This window comes from Pararge aegeria, chromosome Z (assembly GCF_905163445.1).
Source record: "Pararge aegeria chromosome Z, ilParAegt1.1, whole genome shotgun sequence".
NCBI classification, from domain to species: domain Eukaryota; kingdom Metazoa; phylum Arthropoda; class Insecta; order Lepidoptera; family Nymphalidae; genus Pararge; species Pararge aegeria.
The window spans coordinates 4,011,081-4,033,834 of NC_053208.1; the positions used below are offsets into that span (position 1 = coordinate 4,011,081).

Sequence of the window (22,754 nt, forward strand, 5' to 3'; positions counted from 1 at the left end):
ATGAATTCTATTAAATTTATTATTATGAAACTCTCGCCTCGTTTTGTGAAATATTATATTACTACTAAACGCAAAGTGTTTTAACATATTGACTAACCTAACCTATATTAACATTGTATGTCAATGAAACAAAAACTATAAGTATGATAGTAAAGTGTACAGATTAATTATTTATGTAGAAGCGGTGATAGCATAGTGATTAGGGCTTCGACCGCGGGACCGAGTTTTGTCTCCGGCACGCACCTCTGACTTTTCGGAGTTACGTGCGTTTTTAATTTCAGCACTTAAAATATCACGTTGAAGGAAAACATCGTGAGGAAACCTGTATGCCTTAAGAGTTCTGCACAAAGTTATCAAAGTCGTACTAATAATCTACTAGTCGTTAATAATCCAAACTAGGTCAAACCCCTTCTCATTCTGAGAAGAAACCCGTGCATTGTAGTGGGCCGGTTGAAAATGATGTATGATGTGTAATCTGGTAAAAATAAGCCCCTCTCTCCACACCTCGTCTTATTTGCGATACTGAAATTGGAAAAGGAAAACTAGGTTCTTTTCACTAGGATCGAACGGGAGCGTCCTTTTACAATCAGTGCACTAACGTTGATATTGCGACAATACTGAACCCAAGATATACGCTACGGATTCATGAAAACCTGGTACGTTTAAGTAAATCAAAAATTTCATAGTTTGTTTTACGATTTAATAGAATAGACAAGAAAATATTATTATTTTTGACTGGTGTTTCCAATCTAAAAAAATTATCTCTTAAGTTGACAGAAAATAGTATTTGCTTTTATATTTTATTTTTATTGGCACTGCACTGTAGCGCTCATATAACTTTTATGCTGTTTTGTAATGCCACAACGCTTACTTTACTTACCTTTAGAGCACACAAGGCAACTAGCACGCATCAGGGCTACAATGAATCATCTATATAGATCAACACAAAATATATTTTAGAAAAATTGATTTTTTTCTTTTATTTATTGTATAAATTGAGCAACCAAGCGGATTACCCACCTATATGTTAAAAGAAAAATAATTGCCGATAAACAGCGCGCACATGGCATGCAAGAAACACGTCCTACCACCTGTACTAATGTCTATCAACTAGAAACGCAGATGTTAAGCCTCATGTTCAGCTTCCTCCTTTAGACCGGAACAGAGGAATACTGCTTGGCGGCAGAAATAGGCATGGCAGTAGGAGTTCCCCGAGCGAGTTCTGTCACAAAAAACAACACGTCTACTGCCTACGTCATGATTTTAATTTTTCAAAAATTTCAAACAGAGTGTTCTTGGAGGTAACAAGAGCTTATCGATAAATATCCAGATGTTTATAATCTGGATACTTATCGATAAGCTCTTCTTATTTTAAAATTTAAAGATTTTTTTTTAAATTTGAAAATGGTACACTTTTGACCCAATAAAATCATCTTCATTTCTTATAACCTTACTTTTATTAATATCAATGGGCACAGCGGGTGCATGCTTTTCATGATTTCGTTATTCGTTTTTGTAAGCAAAACACCATTAAAATATTTCAATACGTTTGTATTTTATATATTGTACACAGGCCATAAACGGGTAAATAAATACAATCTGATAATGTTACAAAAGGTTCTGTCATTGTGAACAAGGGCTTCTGACAGGTGGTAATTAAATTCACTTTGTAACATTTAAGTGGCGTTACTTTACGCTAAACAAAAGATGAAAGTCGAAATTAATACACTTCTTTGGTATTCCGTCTATTTTTCTAAACTCGGATTGCTGTATAATGTACAATACATGTGGGTGGTTTTATACGTTAATAAGTAAAGTATTTAAAATGATGTATCTATAAATCATAGAATTAAAAGCTTTGAACACGTAAAAACTATCACTACGTATATTTTTGTGAATTTTTATTTTCAAAAATATACGTAGTGATAACTATTAAAATATAATATGCTGTGCCTCAATCTATTTATAAAATAAAAAAGAATTATCTAAAAATTTAACATACAAAATACATATGTAATGATGCTAATGAGTTTAACCAAATTTTTATTAATTACTAGCTATTGCCTGCGACTTCGTCTGCCTTTGATTTTGTTTTTAAAGTATTCAGTATCGCTAAGCCTTCAATGAGGGGTTTGCTGCTGTTCGCTGATGAGTTATTTTTTCTATCTCCAAGCATATTCATCAGATCTACACAAAGTTTGGGCAAAATTAAACACATATTATAACCTCTGTAGTACAAAAATATTTTTTTAAATCGGTTACAATTTGTTGGAGTTATTGTGTAAAATCGTCAAACACTTCTCATCTTCACTCACATCGTTTCATCCCCTCTCCCAAAGGAACCGAGCTTAATGTCGGGATTAAAAGTATCCTATATTACTTCTATCACTTCCAAGAATATGTGTACAAAGTTTCCTGAGGATCGGTTAAGTAGTTTTTGCGTGAAAGCGTAACAAACAAACTTACATTGACATTTATAATATTAGTAGGGGTAGGGATTAGTAGGGATAGGGATTATCTACTCACTTTACAAAATTTGTGCAGCACTAGTTTAATATTATATTTTATTTATTTATTTATATTATACATATAAATAAATGAATAAAAACCAGGTTTACTATACGTTATGGTAAAAAGTCCTAATTTGGCCATGGTGTGGGTGAGTATCTTATTCCTAAATAGTTATTACTTTATTTAGGATATAATAATAATAATATACTTATATATATACTAGCTGTTGCCCGCGACTTCGTCTGCGTTTGATTTTGTTTTTAAAGTATTCAGTATCGCTTAGCGTTAAGTGAGTATTGTAGTATATATATATATATATAAATAATTTGCAATAAAATAAAATTGCGACTATAATTAAAGATCTAAGCTATCCTATCTCTTAAGTTTGAGCAGACTGCTCACGGTGTGCCAATTTAATTTAAAATCGGTTAAGTAGTTTAGGAGTCCATCGCGGACAAACATCGTGACAGGAGATTTATATATATTAAGATATATATATTTGGAAATTAATAATTTTATTTATCCTTCTTAAATACTATAATTGTATACTGTTTTGAATACTTTTCTAGGCCATGTCAACTACCTTTCTGTGTGAAAACAGTGAACAATAAAAATTCTATTCTCTTCTACTCTTTTAAATTCTATTCTAATAAATATTTTTATAAATTACAACATACTACAAATAAAAGAAAAAAATAAATAAAAAATAAATACAATAGTTTAGGAGTAAGTTGCATAATTGCGGTCAACGGGTCACCTATTCAGTTTTATGCCGCAATACCTGCCAAGGAATACTGCAACGCTGATTTTCATTATGGATATCACATATTCTACCGGGCACTAGTGGCATGAACAGTTTTCATTTATATTTTAAATATAATTATTTTTCCGCGTTTATTACGTTTATATAAGAATCCCGTGTGAACGGTTTGCTTTCCTTGCATAAAAGTATCCTACGTTACTTTTCGTATCCTACGTTCCTTTTTTTTTCGAAAAATCAAGTTCATTGGTGTCTTATTTAGGGCGTGAAAGGCAAACACACTGTCGCGTTTATATTATTAGTTAGGATTCACATAATATTATCTTACTAACCTATTAGGATAATACACGTGGAATATTACACGAGTTTCAAACTAAATAAAACTAACCACCCATCAAGCTTCGTTTAACCGAGCATAAAAGTTATTTTAGCACATCGCTAACTGCACATCAAACTTCGTTCACACGTTCACCCACGGAAAGTTTGTTTTAACACATAAGTATTTGTGAACTTTACTAAAATATCTTGGAGAGCATCTGCGAGCGATAACTAAAGAAATGGAGTGTTACTATTTTAAGTAAAAGAAAGTTTTGGTCGCTGAGTTTGGTTATTTTAAAAATTTCAACAGCTCCTTTGTTATATAAAGTACTTAAGGAAGCGATCTCCGGTTTTTCATGAGAAATTGTCTTTCTTTCGGAGAGGATTTAGAAAAGAATAGAAGAGAATAGAATAAATTTTACTGCTTCAACTGTGTACATTTTTTTGGTGTTGTAAGTGGGAATAGTTCCAACAGTTTGCCACTTTCTGGCGTGCAATTTTCTTATATTTAGAGTTTATTTTACAAATTACTTTTATCTTAACACTTAAAATTTTTAACTTTACATACTAGATGAGAACTGTCACAAAAATATTTGTTAATATTATAATATACCTTACTTATTAACCAAATTCTTAACCTATTTTTAAAAATATTTCCGTCTAATTTTTTTTGGGGAACACATATATTATATTTATAGTTTGTACGAATATTAGACATACGAATAATTCGTATATATTATTTAAATTAAATTTAAAAGCAAATCGTTTCCTAATTACAGTTTGTATAATTTCATCACAATTTCCGAGATCCGAGTGATGTAGAGATACATATTATGATGACAAAAAGCAGTCATTTTATTTAAAAACTCCAAATCATCCCTCTTTTGAGGCACTTGTATGATAATAAACAAAGGTTTCCGATATGCACAAAACTTGTTTTATATTTTTATATGTTTAAATTTATTTAAACATGTTTTTATACATTTACCATCTTCCTTTCCACACATCGAAGATCGTTGCGTGAGAGTAAATATGCAAAATCTTAGCCCGAATCAAATCAAGGAGACAGAAACCAATATTTTGTTACTTAAGATCCCATATCAAAATCCCACTTCTGAATTTATATTTACTTACGTCCAGCAAAGATTCTCTAATGTTTATTTTTCTCTTGCAGTCTTAAGATCCTACCCAGTCTTAAATCCCACTTCTGATTACAATGTTAACTACTTTAATTATTTTTTCTTTTGCAGCGAAAATCCTTCAATCTTGTGACAGACCCGTTCGGTGTCGGTTTGATAGGCGCATACGACTTTGGGCACCTATCACCACGTCTTATGGTCGACAATGCAGCTTTAATTTTCACCATAGTCTTCATAGCGACTGCCTTTGCCCGATCACTTATAGTGCGCGTTCTATACATGAAACTGACTAACTGTGTACATTTGAAGTTCGTTGAGACGCCGCACTACCTTTTGTTTGCGATTTTGCCGCTAAGTACGGAATTCATGGACGCACATAAATTGTTTGCCTTTTACATTTATTCTTACCTCTTGGCTGCATTAGTTTCGTGTTTAGTGAGTATGTTTTTATTATTCTATGCTAAAATTAGATATCATAAAGTGTCAGATCTTGATCCAAGGCACGCAGATAACTTTTATCCTAGTGGACATACGATGCTTTTTTATCCCGGATAAACACCTGTGAACCGTTCCCGCTTAATTAAACTACTACATAGTCCCTTTTTTTTAATAATTGACCAATCAACCAACCCACACTTACCTATACCAAACGGATACATGTACTCTGTGTTTTAATAGTCTACCGTTCATCTATAAACCTTTCCTCTGAAAACTAAACAAATTAAAAAAAGCAGCATATGCGGACAAAGTCGCGGGCTACAGCCACCGTTATAATATGCTCATAAATCTGTTACAGAATTTCAGTAGCGTACAGAACGTAGCCACTAACGCGTTATTTGAAAATTCCACGTTACTTATTAACCAAATAAACCGTTCACCGATAAATGCCAGACATATTTCCATGAATTGTATAATGGTAAGCCTATATAAAAGCCTATATATAGACTGAGAGTCAACAGTAGGTAATATTTACAAACACTGTTTGTAAACTGTATATGGCAAAACTGAAATGACCGAGTATTTTATTGTGTTAAAACGAGTTCACGGCTACAATGGAATTAAAAAATATGCTAACAGATTAAACAACATGATAACGTTATTTTGTTTCCACTACAAGCTGCATTATCCCCTGATTGGAAGTGATGATGCAGTCTAAGATGGGAGAAGGCTAACCTGTTTTAGGTATAGCGGTTTTATTCCAGTCCATCTTGTCAGTAGTAACTAGACGAAACTCGGACTAGACGAAACACGTCAATATAACTATCATTAGTTAATTGTTTGTGGTGACTGCTGATCAACATACAGTTGTCACCACCAGCTCTCGTCTCCCTGCGGATGTCGTACGATTTGACTAAGGAAATATACTATCTTATATTTTATAATTACTACCATCTATAACTTCTTACTTTTCTAAGTTATGTGCGTTTTGAGTAATTAAACGTATTTGATTCATTGGTTTGTTTGATAAACAGGGTCCCATCATTGTGGCCATTAAAACACTCTTAATAGCGTAACCACTCTTAAAAATAATGCGTCATTATTGAGACACCCAAACATTCATTTTAGCGATAAAGAGTTGTAGGAATTAGCTGGGCAATGGGAATCTTGGAATTGAAATTTAATTAAAGCTATTTTAATAACACTAAACAGAAAAACTAGAAAAAAAAGAACAAACACATGAAGAATGAAGCAGGATGCAAAAGGCGGCCTTATCGCTAAGTAGCGATCTCTGCCAGGCAACCTTAGGATTAGGAAAACTAATTAGAAAAACGAATAGGTGGGGTACACTATTTACATACATACGAATATCTACATACTAATACATAAACCCAGACTACACAAATACAACAATACTAAATATAAAAAATAAATATACTAATACAAATTTAAACATACCATAAATACTTATGTTATGTTATGTTATATATTTTATTTGTATTTATAAGTAATATAAGTAATATATATTTATATATATTATATAAATATTACTTATAAATAATTGTAGTCATATTTATATATGTATATATTTTATTTATATATTTTTCTATAATTTTAAGTCTTATTTATTGCACCACCTAACTATTTTCTATGCTTTTTCCTTTTACGCCAATGGTTGCCTGGAAGAAATCGCTATGTAGCGATAAGGCCACCAAATTGTACTCTCTTGATATGTATTTATATCACTGTAACTACTTTTTTCTTTGTTGTACAATAAAAGTGTATTCATTCTTACTTAAATATGAGTTTGAGTACATAAATAAATAATAATAGTATTCTTATTTGCCATTACCAGAAAAACTTGTCAATAAAACTACAGATACCGAATATCGCTATCAGTATCAGATATATTTGTAGCCGAGTGGTGGGTTAGTGCTCTAATTCTCTCAATTTTATGAGAGAGGAAGGAGCTTGAGGAAAAAAATGCAACACTCTCGCGGTTTTTAGAGGGAATTGGATTACTGGCTTAGGTTGTCCATCCGAGTTATACCCAAATTGCCAGCGCACACAATCTGTTAGAAAAAAAAAAGTAAAGTGAGCCGAATGCTCGTCGTTTTATAGCCGTGCCTACATTGTGTAGTACAGATTTTCATTTTACAACCGTCCCGCTAAAAGTGCTTGCTACTCGTGCAGTGTGAAAAGTTTTAAGCTTTTAGTTTGGTCCATTTTACTCTGTATTTTTTTATTCCAACAACAACTTAGCCCTTGATTGCAGTTTCGTCTGGTGTATGGAGGGTAGAGGTAAGGAGGATCATCTGTGTATATGAAAAAGTGTCCGTCAAAATGTATTAAATTAGGATGGTGCCACATTTGCATATTGTCAGAGTAGGCTTGAAAAATAAACAAGGAAGTAAGGTTATATTTACCACAATATTTTGTACAACGTAAGTTGTTGAAATTCTCAATAATTAACTACTTTAGTCGATAATGACATTAAATTTTTTAACTCGGCATACTTCAATTCATCTACGATTGCTACATTCATACCATACCCTGTGCATCCACCAGCGCCATTGTGGAGGATTTTTGAACTGTTATTTAGCGCATACAACTGGACACTTTTTCAACTTTTCTCCCATATAAGATGACTCTCCTTACCTCTACCCTCCATAGTCTGGTGGTAACTATCCAATGTCCATATTCAATATTCAATCTCCATAGAACTTTTAACAAATAAAAACTTTGCTAAGCAACTTATCAACAGATTACAGAAGAAGCTGTGATTTCAACTGGCACTTAAAATTAAACCCATACCCCTCCTAGTCTGTTTTTACCCGGTGTCATAACGGAACGTTTGGCTGCATAGTTTTGTCAGTGTGTCGCAACCAGCCACGGCCGAAGCCTCTCCATAGACCAGACCAGACTAGCTATATAACAAATTATATATTCCCAAATTAAATGTCCTTGCTTGTGCCTGATTGTTCTATTATTTGAAATTGAAATGAAAGAAAGAAATGGAAATAATAAGCAAAATTGGCATCATAGATAACGAAGCGGCATTTTGCATTTAACTCATTAGGGGCGCCCGCCTTGCAGCAAAAAATAAATTTACTTCAACGTTAAAATAAGCTGTCCAACTTAAATGAATGCAGCAGTTAAAGTGGGATTTGTAATTTATGCTGAGGGTTTTTTTAGGACTTGTCTCAATAGGAGGCGTTTAAAATGTACTCTTGAGGTTTCAGTAGTAATTAGTTTTTGTGACAGTGCTCGTCCGGGGAAGTTCAACCGCCATGTTTATTGTTTCACTAATAAACGTCGTGATTGGTTATACAATGTTTTTTTTTCTTTCTGTCATCAGTGCTTTAGATCAGAATAAAATAGAATTTATTTATTTATCAGAACAACACAAACAGACTTACATACGGAGTAACTTAAAATTTTATACTTAATTATTAATAATATTATTCCCATTAAAAATAATATTATTATTTGACATTATTATGATGTCATTACCTGTATAATTTAATTAATAACTTTTCAATGCTTGCTCAACAAGATTTTGCAGACTACATATGTCTGCATGAATGTTCTTGTTGTGCACTTTACATTTCGCATGCTTGGCAGTAGAATATGGAGGACTGTTATATTATAATAAGACCCTATGTAAGCTCATATTCAGCGAATGAATTTCATTTCATTTCAATAGTTTGTCTAACTCAGCTTAATGTTTCGGATACTAATGTAGCCACAACGCTGGTATTCTGTCAGTACCTATTGAGTTTAGGGAAGTCCTGTTATGAAATCACATATTAGAAAATAAAAGAACTTTATAAAAGCAAGTAAACTTCATAATGGAAAAGAGAAGAAAATTCATTTTTAATTTTAGTAGATTTAGTTTTTAGTAGTTATGTTAAAACTAAAAATATGAATTATGATATGTAGAATTTCACATTATAAAGAAGAAGGCAAAACGTTGGTTACGGATATTGGATACTTTAACACTATAAAAACATTAGGGGTTTGTTTCTGGGGGATTCAATAAAAAGATTCTGTTACCGACGCACGATCAAATCGATCTAATTTACCTGCACCCTCTAAAAGCCCCACCGCAATTTCTTTGCGCCTGCTACAGGGGTGAAGACCCTAATACTCCCCGCAACCCCTTGTAAAATGCGTAGAATATTTTATTGATATAGCATACTATATACGCATTTAATAACAACAAAATATAATAGAATAGAAGACTTATAAAATATGAACATAAAGAAAATGTTATATTGTACATTCATCACCCATGTGTAAGAGATGTAGACCACGCTTCGAAAATGCAGGTTGGCGGGCCTAAGTCTCAACTACTTTACATTTAATATTCAATCTAGCTGCTGCCTTCTGGCAAGAACTAAAACGTGCCCTTTAGTAACAAAAGCTTCGCTTAAAAAATATAATTAAAAAAAATCACTGAATTAATAGTTAGTAGTGCATTATTCTACTAGTCAAACCCTCTCATTTGTTGTGAAAAAAATGTAATTCGCCATTTGTGGTGGCCGCCATCTTTGACCGATTTTGATCCAACTTAGCTAAGAATATTCCCCACTAATTCACCTTTCAAACTAAAAAACAAAATCAAAATTGGTTCATCCGTTCAGGAAATATCATGCCACAGGCACACACACACACACATACACGTCAAACTTATAACATCCGTAATTTTTGCGTCGGGGGTAGAAACTCCTTGAGAATGGTTCTCGTTTGCTTTTCCGGAATAAAAGCATCCTCTGTTGATCTCCAGGATGCTGATGTAGGTAAGATTGGTTGCAGTGGTACATACGAGAATAAATAGTAGTACAGCTTTGAGTGACAGATTGATATCAAGAAAAGTGCTAAGCGGAATTGTTGCAATGCTTTGTTCCAGTCTGAAGGGCATGGTTAGTTGTGGTAACCCTACGTCTTCCTACGCCTCAGGTTGGTGGACACGTGGCGGCAGTTGTTTATAGTCGATGGCTTTCCTCGTACCATTGGTCCGTCAATTATTATTAAAAAAAAGATTCTCTTTATTTTAATAATTAAAAAAAAAGATACTCTTATTTTTATTAGTGTTTTTACCTACATTTGGAGGAATTATCAATTTTATAAATTTAAAATGCGTATAAAAAATTTCGGAACTTTCTTTCGAGCGCTTTCTCCAATTATGCTACGGCTCTCCTACCGTCGATGCCGAAATTAGTATATGCCTTTCACATCAGTCTTATAGTGAATGTAGGCGTCATCTAGTAGAAAACGTTGCAGTTTAGATAAAGATACTCTAATAAAGGTAAGGTAAAGATACTCGTTATATAATCATCATGATATCAAATGATGTACGATAACTGCTTGACATATGTGGTTCTTTTGTTAGGAGTGCGAAATCCCACGTTTTTTTTAATTAATAATTTATGGACCAAGCAGGTGGTACGTGGAAAACCATCGACTATAAATAGAGCAGAGCATAGCCCAGATCAACACTTCCCAGGTCATACGCATTAAAGTATGCAAAGTTAAGCGCTACTTCACGCCAGAACAGCTTCTAACCCTGTACCAAGCTCAAGTTCGGTCGTGCATGGAGTACTGCAACCATTTATGGGATGGCTCTGCCAAGTACCAGCTCGACGCTTTGGATTCGGTAGATCGTCGTGCTAGGAGACACATTGGCAACGACCTTGCAGTCGGTAGACTTCAAAGCCTTGAACACCGGCGCAAGGTTGCTTGTCTGGCTGTATTCTACAAGATACATTTCGGAGAGTGTGCTCAGGAGCTATTAGATTTGGTCAAACCATCTTCTTTCTACCATCGAACTGCGAGGTATCATCTCTTACCATCAGGTGTGATTGCAGTCAAGCACTTGTCTATATATTAAAAAAAAAAAAAAAAAAAATGCGCAGGTGTTAAGCCTGATGTGCCTGCGATTGCACCGGCAACCAAGCTCTTCAGACCGGAACATTGCGACAACCTTAGCGGCAGAAATAAGCATGGTCACAAAAAACTCTCCTACTACAAAATACACCTACAAGATTTGCCACTAGCATATTCATATAGATGAAAATTTAATAATTGTTCAACATATTTCTTCCAGGCAATGTTCACTTCAACAATTTCCCGACTGCTGCACAATGAATTTCGTTCCGTGAAAAACATTTACATCGTCGGATTGTTGTGTTTCCTGGGATTCACTCTATCGCTGCCTCTTAGTATTGTAAGTCAGAGATTTCTTAATGGTTTTTTTTTGTTCTCTGTATAATAAAAGCAGGCGGTGCTTTGCGGGAGTGTGTATACCACAATGGACACTAAGCTTGCTCATAGTCATATTATAAATGCGAGACTGTGTCTGTTTTTAAGTCCATTTTTTGGTTTGCTTGTTACCTATTACTGGACACAATTAAAACTTGTATTATGGAGATGGACATTTATATTTTTCATCCCGAAAAAGAACCAGGGTGACGTTCCCGGAACATTAAAAATATGTCTTCTCGCCTGTACACAGCTTAGCCGTCAAACCTACGAGAGAGATTGGAGATTTTGGCGAGATTTCTTAAAGAGATAATTATCTCTACACATTTTTTTTTTTTTTTATAATTTAATATACTAGGACAATACACACATCGCCATCCAGCCCTAAAGTAAGCGTAGCTTGTGTTATGGGTACTAGGATGACAGATGAATATTTTAATGAACAATAAATATGCATAAATACTAATAATATACATATAAACACCCAGCACTGAAAAGATTTCATGTTCATCACACGAACATTTTCCAGTTGTGGTATTCGAACCCACGGCCTTGGACTCTGAGAGCAGGTTCGCTGCCCACTGCCCCAGTCGGCCGACAAAAAGACAAACTGATGGGAAGACATAATTATCTCATGGTGCGCTTGCTAGCCCTACTGGATATTGGATACTTTTTATCAAGCCGGTTTCACGCAAAATTTAAAAAAAAAACATAATTAACGCAGACAATATGAACCGCAACAACTAGCTCATTATAATCTGTAGCCAAATCTGTTGGGTTTATTAATACCGTAATAAAGATTTGTCTGGTTACAGAGGATTATATACAGATTAAGTTATTAAGTCTCCGCAAAAACGGTTGGTAATCCGTCCCATTTAAAGCTCCATTTTCTCGTGAGAAAATATACTCTGTATACACGAATATAGTGACGCAACACAGCGTACTAACGAATAGGCAGTGCATGGCACTCTCAAGACAATATATGTCACGAGAGTATGCTGAAACGCAGTTCAATGACACTGTATATGAACGCATTCCCTCCCTCACTTGCAGAAATCTGTCACCACAACGAGCCGCAGAGGCATACCTCATGTGACGTGCCTAGGCTAAAGCGTACACGTTTACACGATATAAAAAAGTGTGTGCGTTTAACCTTTACGCGCGATTGAAGTAAAACTTTAATTATTATTTATTGATGAAAGACTAAAATGTTCATCCGCCATTTCATTTAATATTCACTATTTCATTTTATATTGTATCTAAAATTCATTAATATCACTTTCACATTTTATAAATATTATCACTTGTTAAATAAAATAATTGAAACTACAAAATTGAAGGTTAGATCAGCACATGTCAATTGTCATTGAAAATTAAATGTATTTATTACAAAGAAATAAATAAACAAGTATATTGAGAGATTTTAAAAACACTTAACAATTTAAATTATTTTTTAAAAACTGTGAATTTTTATTCACTTTGCACGATTGATCCGTTTGAAAATATTGGAAATAAATAATCCTAATTGATTATGTTTAATATATTTGCCTATAAATGCCTATATATTTGCCACTAGCTGACGTATAAGTTGAGAAGCGTTGAGTATATGACATATACTTACGACCAATCCAAATTATTATTTTTAAATAGCGGAAACTAAACAGACGTCTGACGTAAGCGTTACTTCTGTCATATAAAAGAGTTATTCCCTAGTCTTTCTATGTTTTCCAGTACCTACCGTTATTGTTTATTAAATGATACGATCCCCCAAAAATTATACTACCTATATTTTATTATTGGCAAATAGTATCTTAGTAGAAAATTTTATTTATCTAGTAAAACACACCATAGGGCATGGGAAGACCTTCTCAAAGGTTTGTGGAGTCCACCAACCCACAATGGGTCAGCGTGGTGGACTACGGCCTTAATCCCTTCTCATTGTGGGAGGAGACCCGTGCTCTGTAGTGGACCGGTAATGGGTTGCTGTGATGATGATGATATAAATGATGAATGAGCCACGTAAGAAGGCTCAGCGTCACTCAGCGGGCGATGGAGAAAGCAGTGCTTGGATTGTTTCAAGATCAACTCAGAAATGAAGAGATCTGTAGAAGAGTGACCAGCATAGCTCAAAGAGTCGCGAAGTTGAAGTGGGCGGGGCATATAGCTCGAAGAGTCGATAGACGTTTGGGTCCCAAGGTGCTGGAATGGCGACCTCGTACCGGTAAACTTGGTGCTAGTAGATCCCCGACGAGGTGGACGAGTGACAAAAAAGCTATGTCCAACAGTGACGTCGACTGTGACACTAAAATATACAGAAAATATGTAAATAATAAATAACTCAGTAAATATAAATAAATAAATATACTACGACAATACACACATCGCCATCTAGCCCCAAAGTAAGCGTAGCTTGTGTTATGGGTACTAAGATAACTGTTGAATATTTTTATGAATATAATAGATACATATAAATACTTATAATATAAAGATAAACACCCAGACACTGAAAAACAATCATGTTCATCACACAAACATTTTCCAGTTGTGGGAATCGAACCCACGGCCTAGGACTCAGAAAGCAGAGTCGCTGCCCACTGCGCCAGTCGGCCGTCACTCATAGTAATATCGTCGCATCAATAGTAATGAGCAAAACAAAACATTCATCAATTGTATCCCATAATAAAATTACGCGATAACATTTTAATTTTCCTTTGGAGCTGGAGCTAAAGCGGCGCGGCGGGGTGTGAAATATGTCTGACTCCGAATTATCAAGCGCAGCGCACGTGCCAGTGGGGCGGAATAGAAATGAAAATAGGAGGGAAAAGTTTTTTGCTAACAAGCTTTTTTTTTATGGCAGAGAAAACGTTTGAGAATCGAAGTAGTTATGTGAGACTTGCACCCACTAAAAACTCTTGTGTGTCACTTGGTAGACCTATAAGTGGGAGCGCGGGGTTCTTTTCGTATTCACCGCACTCTCGCCAAGGTTTTGACCCCCCAATGCATGGCGGGTCCCATCTTCAATGGCCTGGTTGCTCCCGAATCCTCCAGAGAGGCGTTTATTATTAAGCCTGCTATAGGCTTTTAAATTCCAAAATGTTGAAGTTTCATTTAATTATGTAAGTTTGAAAATCCAAACTACTCCAGTATTCTAATACAAACCCTAAAATATTACAACCACAACATATAATTAAAAATAAAAAAAGTCTCGCTCCATTATATTCTTATTCATTACACACATACAGATAATGCACTGGGATTCGAGCCTCCCATCAGTTTGAATATGGATTGCATTACACGGGATATCAAGGTTTTGGCTTCAAAGCCCGGGTCGGTAAATTTTTCGGTACCTTTTGATTTTTGCTCCCTAAACATTTCCAATACTGGTCTGGAGTAAGAAAGTAAGAATTTGTATTGTCCACCCCTGAGGCTAAAAGAGCACATTAAGCCTTCACACACGGGATATTTAAAGCCAAAAAAATTTAGAGTATTTTGCCCAACTGTGGGATGTTAATAGATTTATGCCCGTTTTCACTAAACCTAGTCATGACCTTAATCGAATGCCTAAAGATTTAGGCAATGTGTACAGAAAAAAAACTATTTACCAATTATTTAGTGATAACCATATGTATATGTCTAGGAATTATTTTAGATTAGAAGTTACTTATTTAGGAATTGCCTTGTTCATCTTTGCAAAAAGCATAAGGCTATTAATGATATTACGTCCGTTGAAAATAATCGCGAGAGCGCCGCGCATTAAAGTCAAAGGTACAACATAAACACCCGCGTATAAATAAAAAAGTAGCCTCTATACGTTTTATTTCACGATTCTCTCTCCTGCATGCGATACGGATCCAGCTTCGTCGTCGCAAGCGATGAATTTTTCACTTACATCTGAATACTTTATATAGAGCAAGATGTCTTATTTATGGCCCTTTCCATTTGCTTTTTGTTTCTTTCGCGCGGTCTAGCGTTGTTCTAGTTTGTATTTTTGCTTTCATGGTGAGGCATCATTGAATTATTACTAAAATTCCGCATAGCTCATTCTTAAAATTATTTATAGGTACTTTTTAGTAATGTTAGTATGTTTTTGGTTAAACTAGAGCTTTTGGCTGTCCCTAGGGATTAACTACAATCTCTTGAAGCAATAATATTATTTTAATAGTTCTTGTTTCAGAATTACAATCCCTTATTTTTGGTCATCAAATAATTATTGTCGTATTAAAACGTTACTGCTTTATGTATTAAAAACATTGTTTATTCTTTATTATAAAGCTTGGTCATTCTTGAATTGAAGATACAAATAAAATAGATGATGTGTAACGGAAGCCATAGGAGAATTACAGATTGCGTTTCTCATTTAAGACAGCGAACCAAACACAAGTTGGTTCTTTCATTCATTTTTAGCACCCCATATATAAATAAATGTACTACAACAATACACACATCGCCTTCTAGCCCTAAAGTAAGCTTAGCTTGTTCTATGGGTATAATTATAAAAAACATAAGGATAGGCATTGTGAGAGTTATAAAAAGCCTACTCTTAAGTATTTATAACTCGTACTGGAGAGTTTCTTCATTTTATATCATCTGCATACCTGGTGCATACCCTCAATGCATGCCACTGGAGATGCCTGATTATTTTTTTTATGAAAATTATACATAAATACTTATAATATACAGATAACCACCCAGACACCGAAAAACATTCAATTTCATCACACAAACATTTTATAGTTGTGGAAATCGAGCCCACAGCCTTGGACTCTTGCGCGAATCGGCCGTCAAACTTTGTATACTTACATATATTGATATGTAAGTATGTATGGTTTCTGAATAAAGGGAAATTAGCAAAACTAAGCTCACATAAAGGAGAGGTGTTTCAATTGTAACGGTAGGACAATTGAACTCATGTCATGTGACTCCTGTCACATTATTAGATACGCGCCGCGTAGCGTAGGTACTATGCGCGTCGATCATTTATCTTCAATAGGGTTGTCATAAGTAAACACTTAGAATGCTTTGAATTCTTTTGTATGGAAAAATAAATATAGTTCTTTTGATTTAATATTTTCACAGGGTGATTGATTCCTTATGAAATATACTTATACATCCTTCTATATTATTTTGTAATTTTGTTACACGTTGTTTATTTATTTATTTATATGTTATTGTACAGTGGACAAGTTGTGTTGGAATGGACTGTATACATAATATGCCAAAAGGACAATTGTAACTGCGTCTTGTCTCTCGCACACTGTAACGTCAAAGTTCGTTTTCATTGGCCTTAGTTTATTTACAAACATGTGTTTTCAAATATACCAGTATATATCTAAGTAAATAAGCATCTATATTAATAATATAATTTCGGATGTATGTCTTGATTCAGCCGCTTAACTGATCTAGATGACATTTAGGTAAAGGAATAAGCTGGTAGCCTGGAGACGGACGCAGGATACTTTTTATCGCGAAAAACTGGTGGATTTCCGGGATGGCAGGGATTTCTAGGGTACTGTTCCTGCGGTCTTAAGAAAACCATCCTTTGTAATTTTGACGGCCGAGTGGCGCAGTGGGCAGCGACCCTGCTTTCTGAGTCCAAGGTCGTGGGTTCGATTCCCACAACTGGAAATTGTTTGTGTGATGAACATGAATGTTTTTCAGTGTCTGGGTGTTTAACTGTATATTATAAGTTTTTTTGTGTATTATATTCATAAAAAAATATTCATCAGCTATCTCAGTACCCATAACACAAGTTACGCTTACTTTGGGGCTAGATGGCGATGTGTGTATTGTCGTAGTATATTGATTATTTATTATTATTTATTTCTTTCCTATGCTAGACTTAGCAACAAAACCGATCATGACCAACTTTTGCGAAAAAAAAACTTGCATCCTGGTGACAGGCCGGGAAAATAATCCGTTCCCGTAGAAGATAATGCGTTGTGGTCGAAGTCGTGGGCAACGGCTAGTACATGCAGTAAATAGTAATGCAAGTTGTTGTTTTGTTTAACGAAACATAATAATACATTGGTATATACCGGTAGCTCTAAGTCGAAGACAAAGTTACGCGGAATACTGTTTCAGAATCCGAACTTTGTAGCTTTGTAGCGGTCACCTTCAATTTTACATATCCACCAAAAAGCGAAATAAAAAAATGGTATTCACTTTGTGTTGGTTATTGCATACTGAAGGCGCTATTTTTCATATTTCTTTAATAGTAACACTGGTGTCAAAAACTTTGTAAAGAATTTCTGACATTTTGACATCATATTTTTGCTACGGGTAAATAAACCGTTCAAGCGAATTTTCATAAAACCAAAACAGACGCGTAGAAAGTCACAGGCAACCAGTTCAAAATAAATCTTTATACGCTTAGAAGCGACCGGATCGCCCCAGGCTATTTAAATATCCTTTGATATTAAAAATAGCTTCCATTCACAAATACCGGCTTTGCCGGCAAAGAAAACTTTTCATCGCATTTGAAACAATGTTTAACAGTTTTGTAATAACGTTTATTTTTAGAATAACCTTGTTTGTTTAGTTTTTATGAGTTGTTTGCAAAAAGATGAGATGCGTTACGAAATCAGACAATGATGTTTGTTTGTTTTTCTGTTTGTACTTCTTCCATGCCCTAATTAAGCACGCGATTAACACGCGATTTTTGGCATAGAGTTAGTTGAAATTACTGAGAGTAATATAGGCTAATTTCTGTCCCAGTAAACCTTCAAACTTCTTCAGGTAACCACTTACACCAAATACTGTCTTTCCTACCATCCAGTGGTGAGCTAGCCTTTATAACGCGTTATTTTGTTTATTGCAATCACATGCACATACTAATTCTTACACCGCGGTAACGCTGCGGTTCTGGGGTGACGTAACTTTTAAAAAAAAACTTAGTCCACCGATACTGGTACTCCATCAAGATACATTCATTTAAGGAATGGGATTCAAGTTAAGGACATGCGTGGACTTCTGTGAAAAAATAATTCTGATTAAAATAGGTACCAGATTCTGTATATAAAAAACGTACCCTGATTCATGTTTGCTAAAAAAAACATACATAACAAAAAATAAAAAACAATATTTGTTATTATTTTTGTCTGCTAAAACAATGTTTGCTGTTTAAAATATAACTATATTCTTCTTCCCCTTCAAGAGCCGAAGTTGAATTCGGATGTGAGTTTCTAGAAGCCAGTGATTATAATATGCTTGACCTTTTAAAAAAAACAGCATCTTGCGTCTTACTCTTTACTTTTTTGTGTGGTTGTAATTTATATATTTATTACTATCCCGCTGTTGCCCGCTGCTTCGTACGTGGTTTTTTTGATGAATCCCGCGGGCACTGTACATTCTCCAGGGATGAAAAGCATGTGTGAGCAAGCTATGTGTCAATCCAGGGTATAATCTATCTACATTTAAAAATTCAGTCAAATTGGTTCGTTTGTTTTTGCGTGAAAGAGTAACAAACATCCGTCCATCCTTACAAACTTTCTCATTTATAATATTTCTAGATGTGCCCTGCGGCTTCGCCCGCGTAATTTTGGGAGGTAGCGTACTGCTACATAGTCTACTGGCTTAAGATTTTTTCACAAACATTTTATATCTTACGTATTTTTTTTTCTATGAAAAATATACTATATTATTTCTAATACCTCCAAGAATATGTATATAAAGTGAAAGCGTAACAAACAAACATACATTCAAATTTATAATATTAGTAGGGATAGGGATAATAGGATAAATAAATAAATTAATCAATGTACTACAACAATAAACACGCTATCTAGCCCCAAAGTAAGCGTAGCTAGTGTTATGGGAACTAAGATGACAGATAGTAATTTTTATGAATAATACAAATAAATACTTATAATATATTTATAAATACCCAGACACTGAAAAACATTCATGTTCATCACACAAAGATTTTCCAGTTGTGGGAATCATACCCACAGCCCACGGCCTTTGTCTCAGAAAGCAGGGTTGCTGCCCACTGTGCTAATCAGCCGACTATAGTTTTATGTATCTAATTATAAGTGTGTTATCTGGTTGATATAATATTAATACACCCCACAGTATCTCGGTTGTTATCGGTAATACCGTTGGGTCCTAAGCTCCTTACGTGCATGAACGCAAGTTACGGTAACTTAATACCCCTTTGATGTAGCATGCACATTGCATAGTATCGTGTTGAACTTATATTAAAGGCAGAAGCTGTGCCTTCAAAGTTTGTCCGATACAGTCAATGTGATAAACCCCGTACACGTGTTAAACAAAGTTTTGACCTTGCCACCCATGCAACGCTGAACTCCCTATGTAAATGTTACCTTTTACGTTAATTTAGCAATACTGAATACTCGGTGCGACGAGTTTGCTCTGGAAAGTTCCAGAAACTCGTCAATAGTTTCTATTTAATCCTAGTAAGATATCCTCAAGGTCAGAGAAGTTTAAAAAAGGTTTAGTTAGTCAATACTTAAAAAAAATTACTTACTTATACTTAAAACTAAGATTGAGCGTCGAATGTTAAAGCACATTATGATAACACTACCTCTTAGTTTTGTAAGCCAGCTTAACTGCAACAAAACTTTTTTTGATCCTCTTTTTTCTTTAAATTTTTTTTGGTACTTTTTTCGATGCACTTGATGGTGCAGTCTTAGATGGTAGCGGGCTAACCTGATTGGAGTATGGCACCTCAATACGTATCTACAGGGCGCCTAGGTGCTTGGTAGCATGGTATTGTTGATAGGGTGATAAATAGGTACGGCCAAAGCCCCCCTCCTACCCGACCAGAGAAAAAAAAAAAGATTGTTTATTGGGTTGCGAAGAAATAACGCGATTTAGTATTTCGTGGTGCTAGTCAAGCCCTTTCATTTAATACCCATATAGAGGGAGTTGTAAAAAAAAGTATCTCGCCATTTTTTGGTGGCAGCCATCTCTAACCGATTTTCATCAAACGTAGCTAAGAACACGCTCGACTAATTTACCTTTAATAAAAAATAAGAACTAAATCAAAATCGGTTAATTTCTTCGGGAAATACGATGCCACAGACAGTAACACACAATTACATTCCGTGTGGAATTTTTTCAGTGTGGGTTACAAATTATGACGTAGAATTTTCAGGCATGCAGGTTTCACGATGTTTTCTTTTATGTCAGTATATTAGTCACCGCTGGCGCTTATTTTATTTGATGTTTTTATGTCATCATCTCCTCTCACAATGGGTTATGGCCGTAGTCCACCATGCTGGCCCAATGCGAATTGGTGGACTCCACGCACCTAAGAGAACATTATGGAGAACTCTTAGCCATGCAGGTTTCCTCACGATGTTTTCCTTCACCGTTGAAGTAAGTGATATTTTAATTGCTTAAAAAGAACATTACTCAGAGAAAGTTAGAGGTGCGTGCTGGGATTCCAACTGGGCCTTCCCAAAGTTAGTCGAAATCTGGGGTATCTATGTATCATTGGGATATCAAAATAAATATTAGTATATTTATTTTTTTATATTTATCAATAGTATTGTTGTATTTGTGTAGTCTGGTTTATGTATTAGTGTGTAGATATTTGTATGTATGTACAAAATAGTGTAGGGTACCTATTCGTTTTTCTTTTCAGTTTTCCTAATCCTAAGGTTGCCTGGCAGAGATCGCTACTTAGCGATAAGGCCGCCTTTTGTATCCTGCTTCATTCGACATGTGTTTGTTCTTTTTTTGTCTCGTTTTTCTGAGTGGTGTACAAATAAAGAGTATAAATAAATAAATAAATATCACCGCTTCATTAGAATATTACTTAGAGATCGAATAAAGTTTGTCGATGCTCGAAGGTAAAAATATCACGGAGTAATCCGTAAAGACCCTCTCTAATGAACCACTAAGAGGGATTTAGCAAGCAACTGAAGCAAAAATACACCTCTGAAAGCGAAGGCGTTACGCTTTTATAAACAACTTTGAATGGTGTTTATTTTAAATGCAATTCAATTTATTGTGTCGTTTAGGATTTATTTGTCGTTTTCATTTCCTTTGCAACTTGAGCTAAAGCTAAAAAATTATTACGATTTGTGTATTTGTAATATTTTGATTATGTAATTGAGTATTATGTAAGTTTATAATAGCATAAATTTATAATACAATAAATATCTGTTCTAGTATATATACATTTATATAAGTATTTTAGTAGGTTTTATGTAAATGTAGTATGTATGTTCACGTAAGTTTATTTTATTATTTGTAATATACTTTATGCATCATCTACTTTCCACCTTTTTATCGGCTCGCACGCTCCGGTTGCCTTTAAAAGATACACACACACACACACATACACACTCTCACACACACACACACACACGAATAAAGTAAATTGGTAAGTCAAGAATGTACTGATTTTGTTATTTTAGTACTTAATCAATATTAAGGAGTGTAGCACAGGGTTACCTAAATTAGGCAGCAGATACCTTCTATACCTTTTCTTTGCGGTTTTATCCAAATCCTTCAAGTGGCGTATGTTGCTCTCGGTCTTTACAACTTACTTTATGTCAAAAATCTACTTGACTGATGGTTCAGTCAGGGAGTAAAGGGAGGACACACACAAACAAACAAATAAACATATTATCGCATTAGTAAGGCATTTTAATAAAAAATATTACATTTAAAATATACAGACTTTAGAAATATTTCTTAGGCTAACTTTTTAGGCTAAGAGTTAAGCTAACTTAAAAAGTTAGGTTAAGCTTTAACAGGTAGCTTCTTAAGTTTGTATTTTATTCATTTCAATTCCAATAGTAAAAATATTATTCCTTCATATTTGTCGCAACTTCAAATCGTGAACATTTTTATAACACATGTGGGTAAATAAAACTGAAATAAACAAAAATGAAATTCAATCGGTATGAAACGTATAGCTGGGAATATTGAAATGCGAGTGACAGCCTCAAAGCGAGCCGTAGTCATGTTTTTTTTAGTATCACTTGAGTGTTTTGATACCTGGTATAGTATGCTCGGGGCATTCTCATCATTTCTCTTCTGTAGGCCAAATAGAAGATTGACTCCTCGCAATCGAACAGTCATTTCCGAGTATGAAAATACTTGAACATCGGAGTAAAATTAATCTTATTTTAATTGCGTTAAAGCCCAAATTGACTTACTATTCTTTAGCGCGGGTTTTTGACAGAACGGATTTGCAACTCTAAAACGAGTGACATTACGGCCATTTCACTTTGACAATATAGATTCTGATTTGAGAAAACTCGATGATTTGTACTAAATACCTGAAAATTCATATTTCGAGTGAAGTTTAGTGTTTCGACATCGTTCTTGAGGACAAGGTTGTTTTAAAG

At 34.6% G+C, this 22,754-nt stretch overlaps 1 protein-coding gene across 1 annotated transcript in view; it reads left to right on the plus strand.

Annotated features, from left to right (window-relative positions):
• The window catches only part of LOC120636426, a 67,689-nt gene that overhangs the window by 8,932 nt on the left and 36,003 nt on the right, over positions 1–22,754 (plus strand). The window contains exons 4-5 of the mRNA XM_039907903.1: positions 4,840–5,163; positions 11,276–11,395. Coding sequence (XP_039763837.1) covers positions 4,840–5,163; positions 11,276–11,395 — 444 coding nt within the window. The remainder of the gene's footprint in view (positions 1–4,839; positions 5,164–11,275; positions 11,396–22,754) is intronic.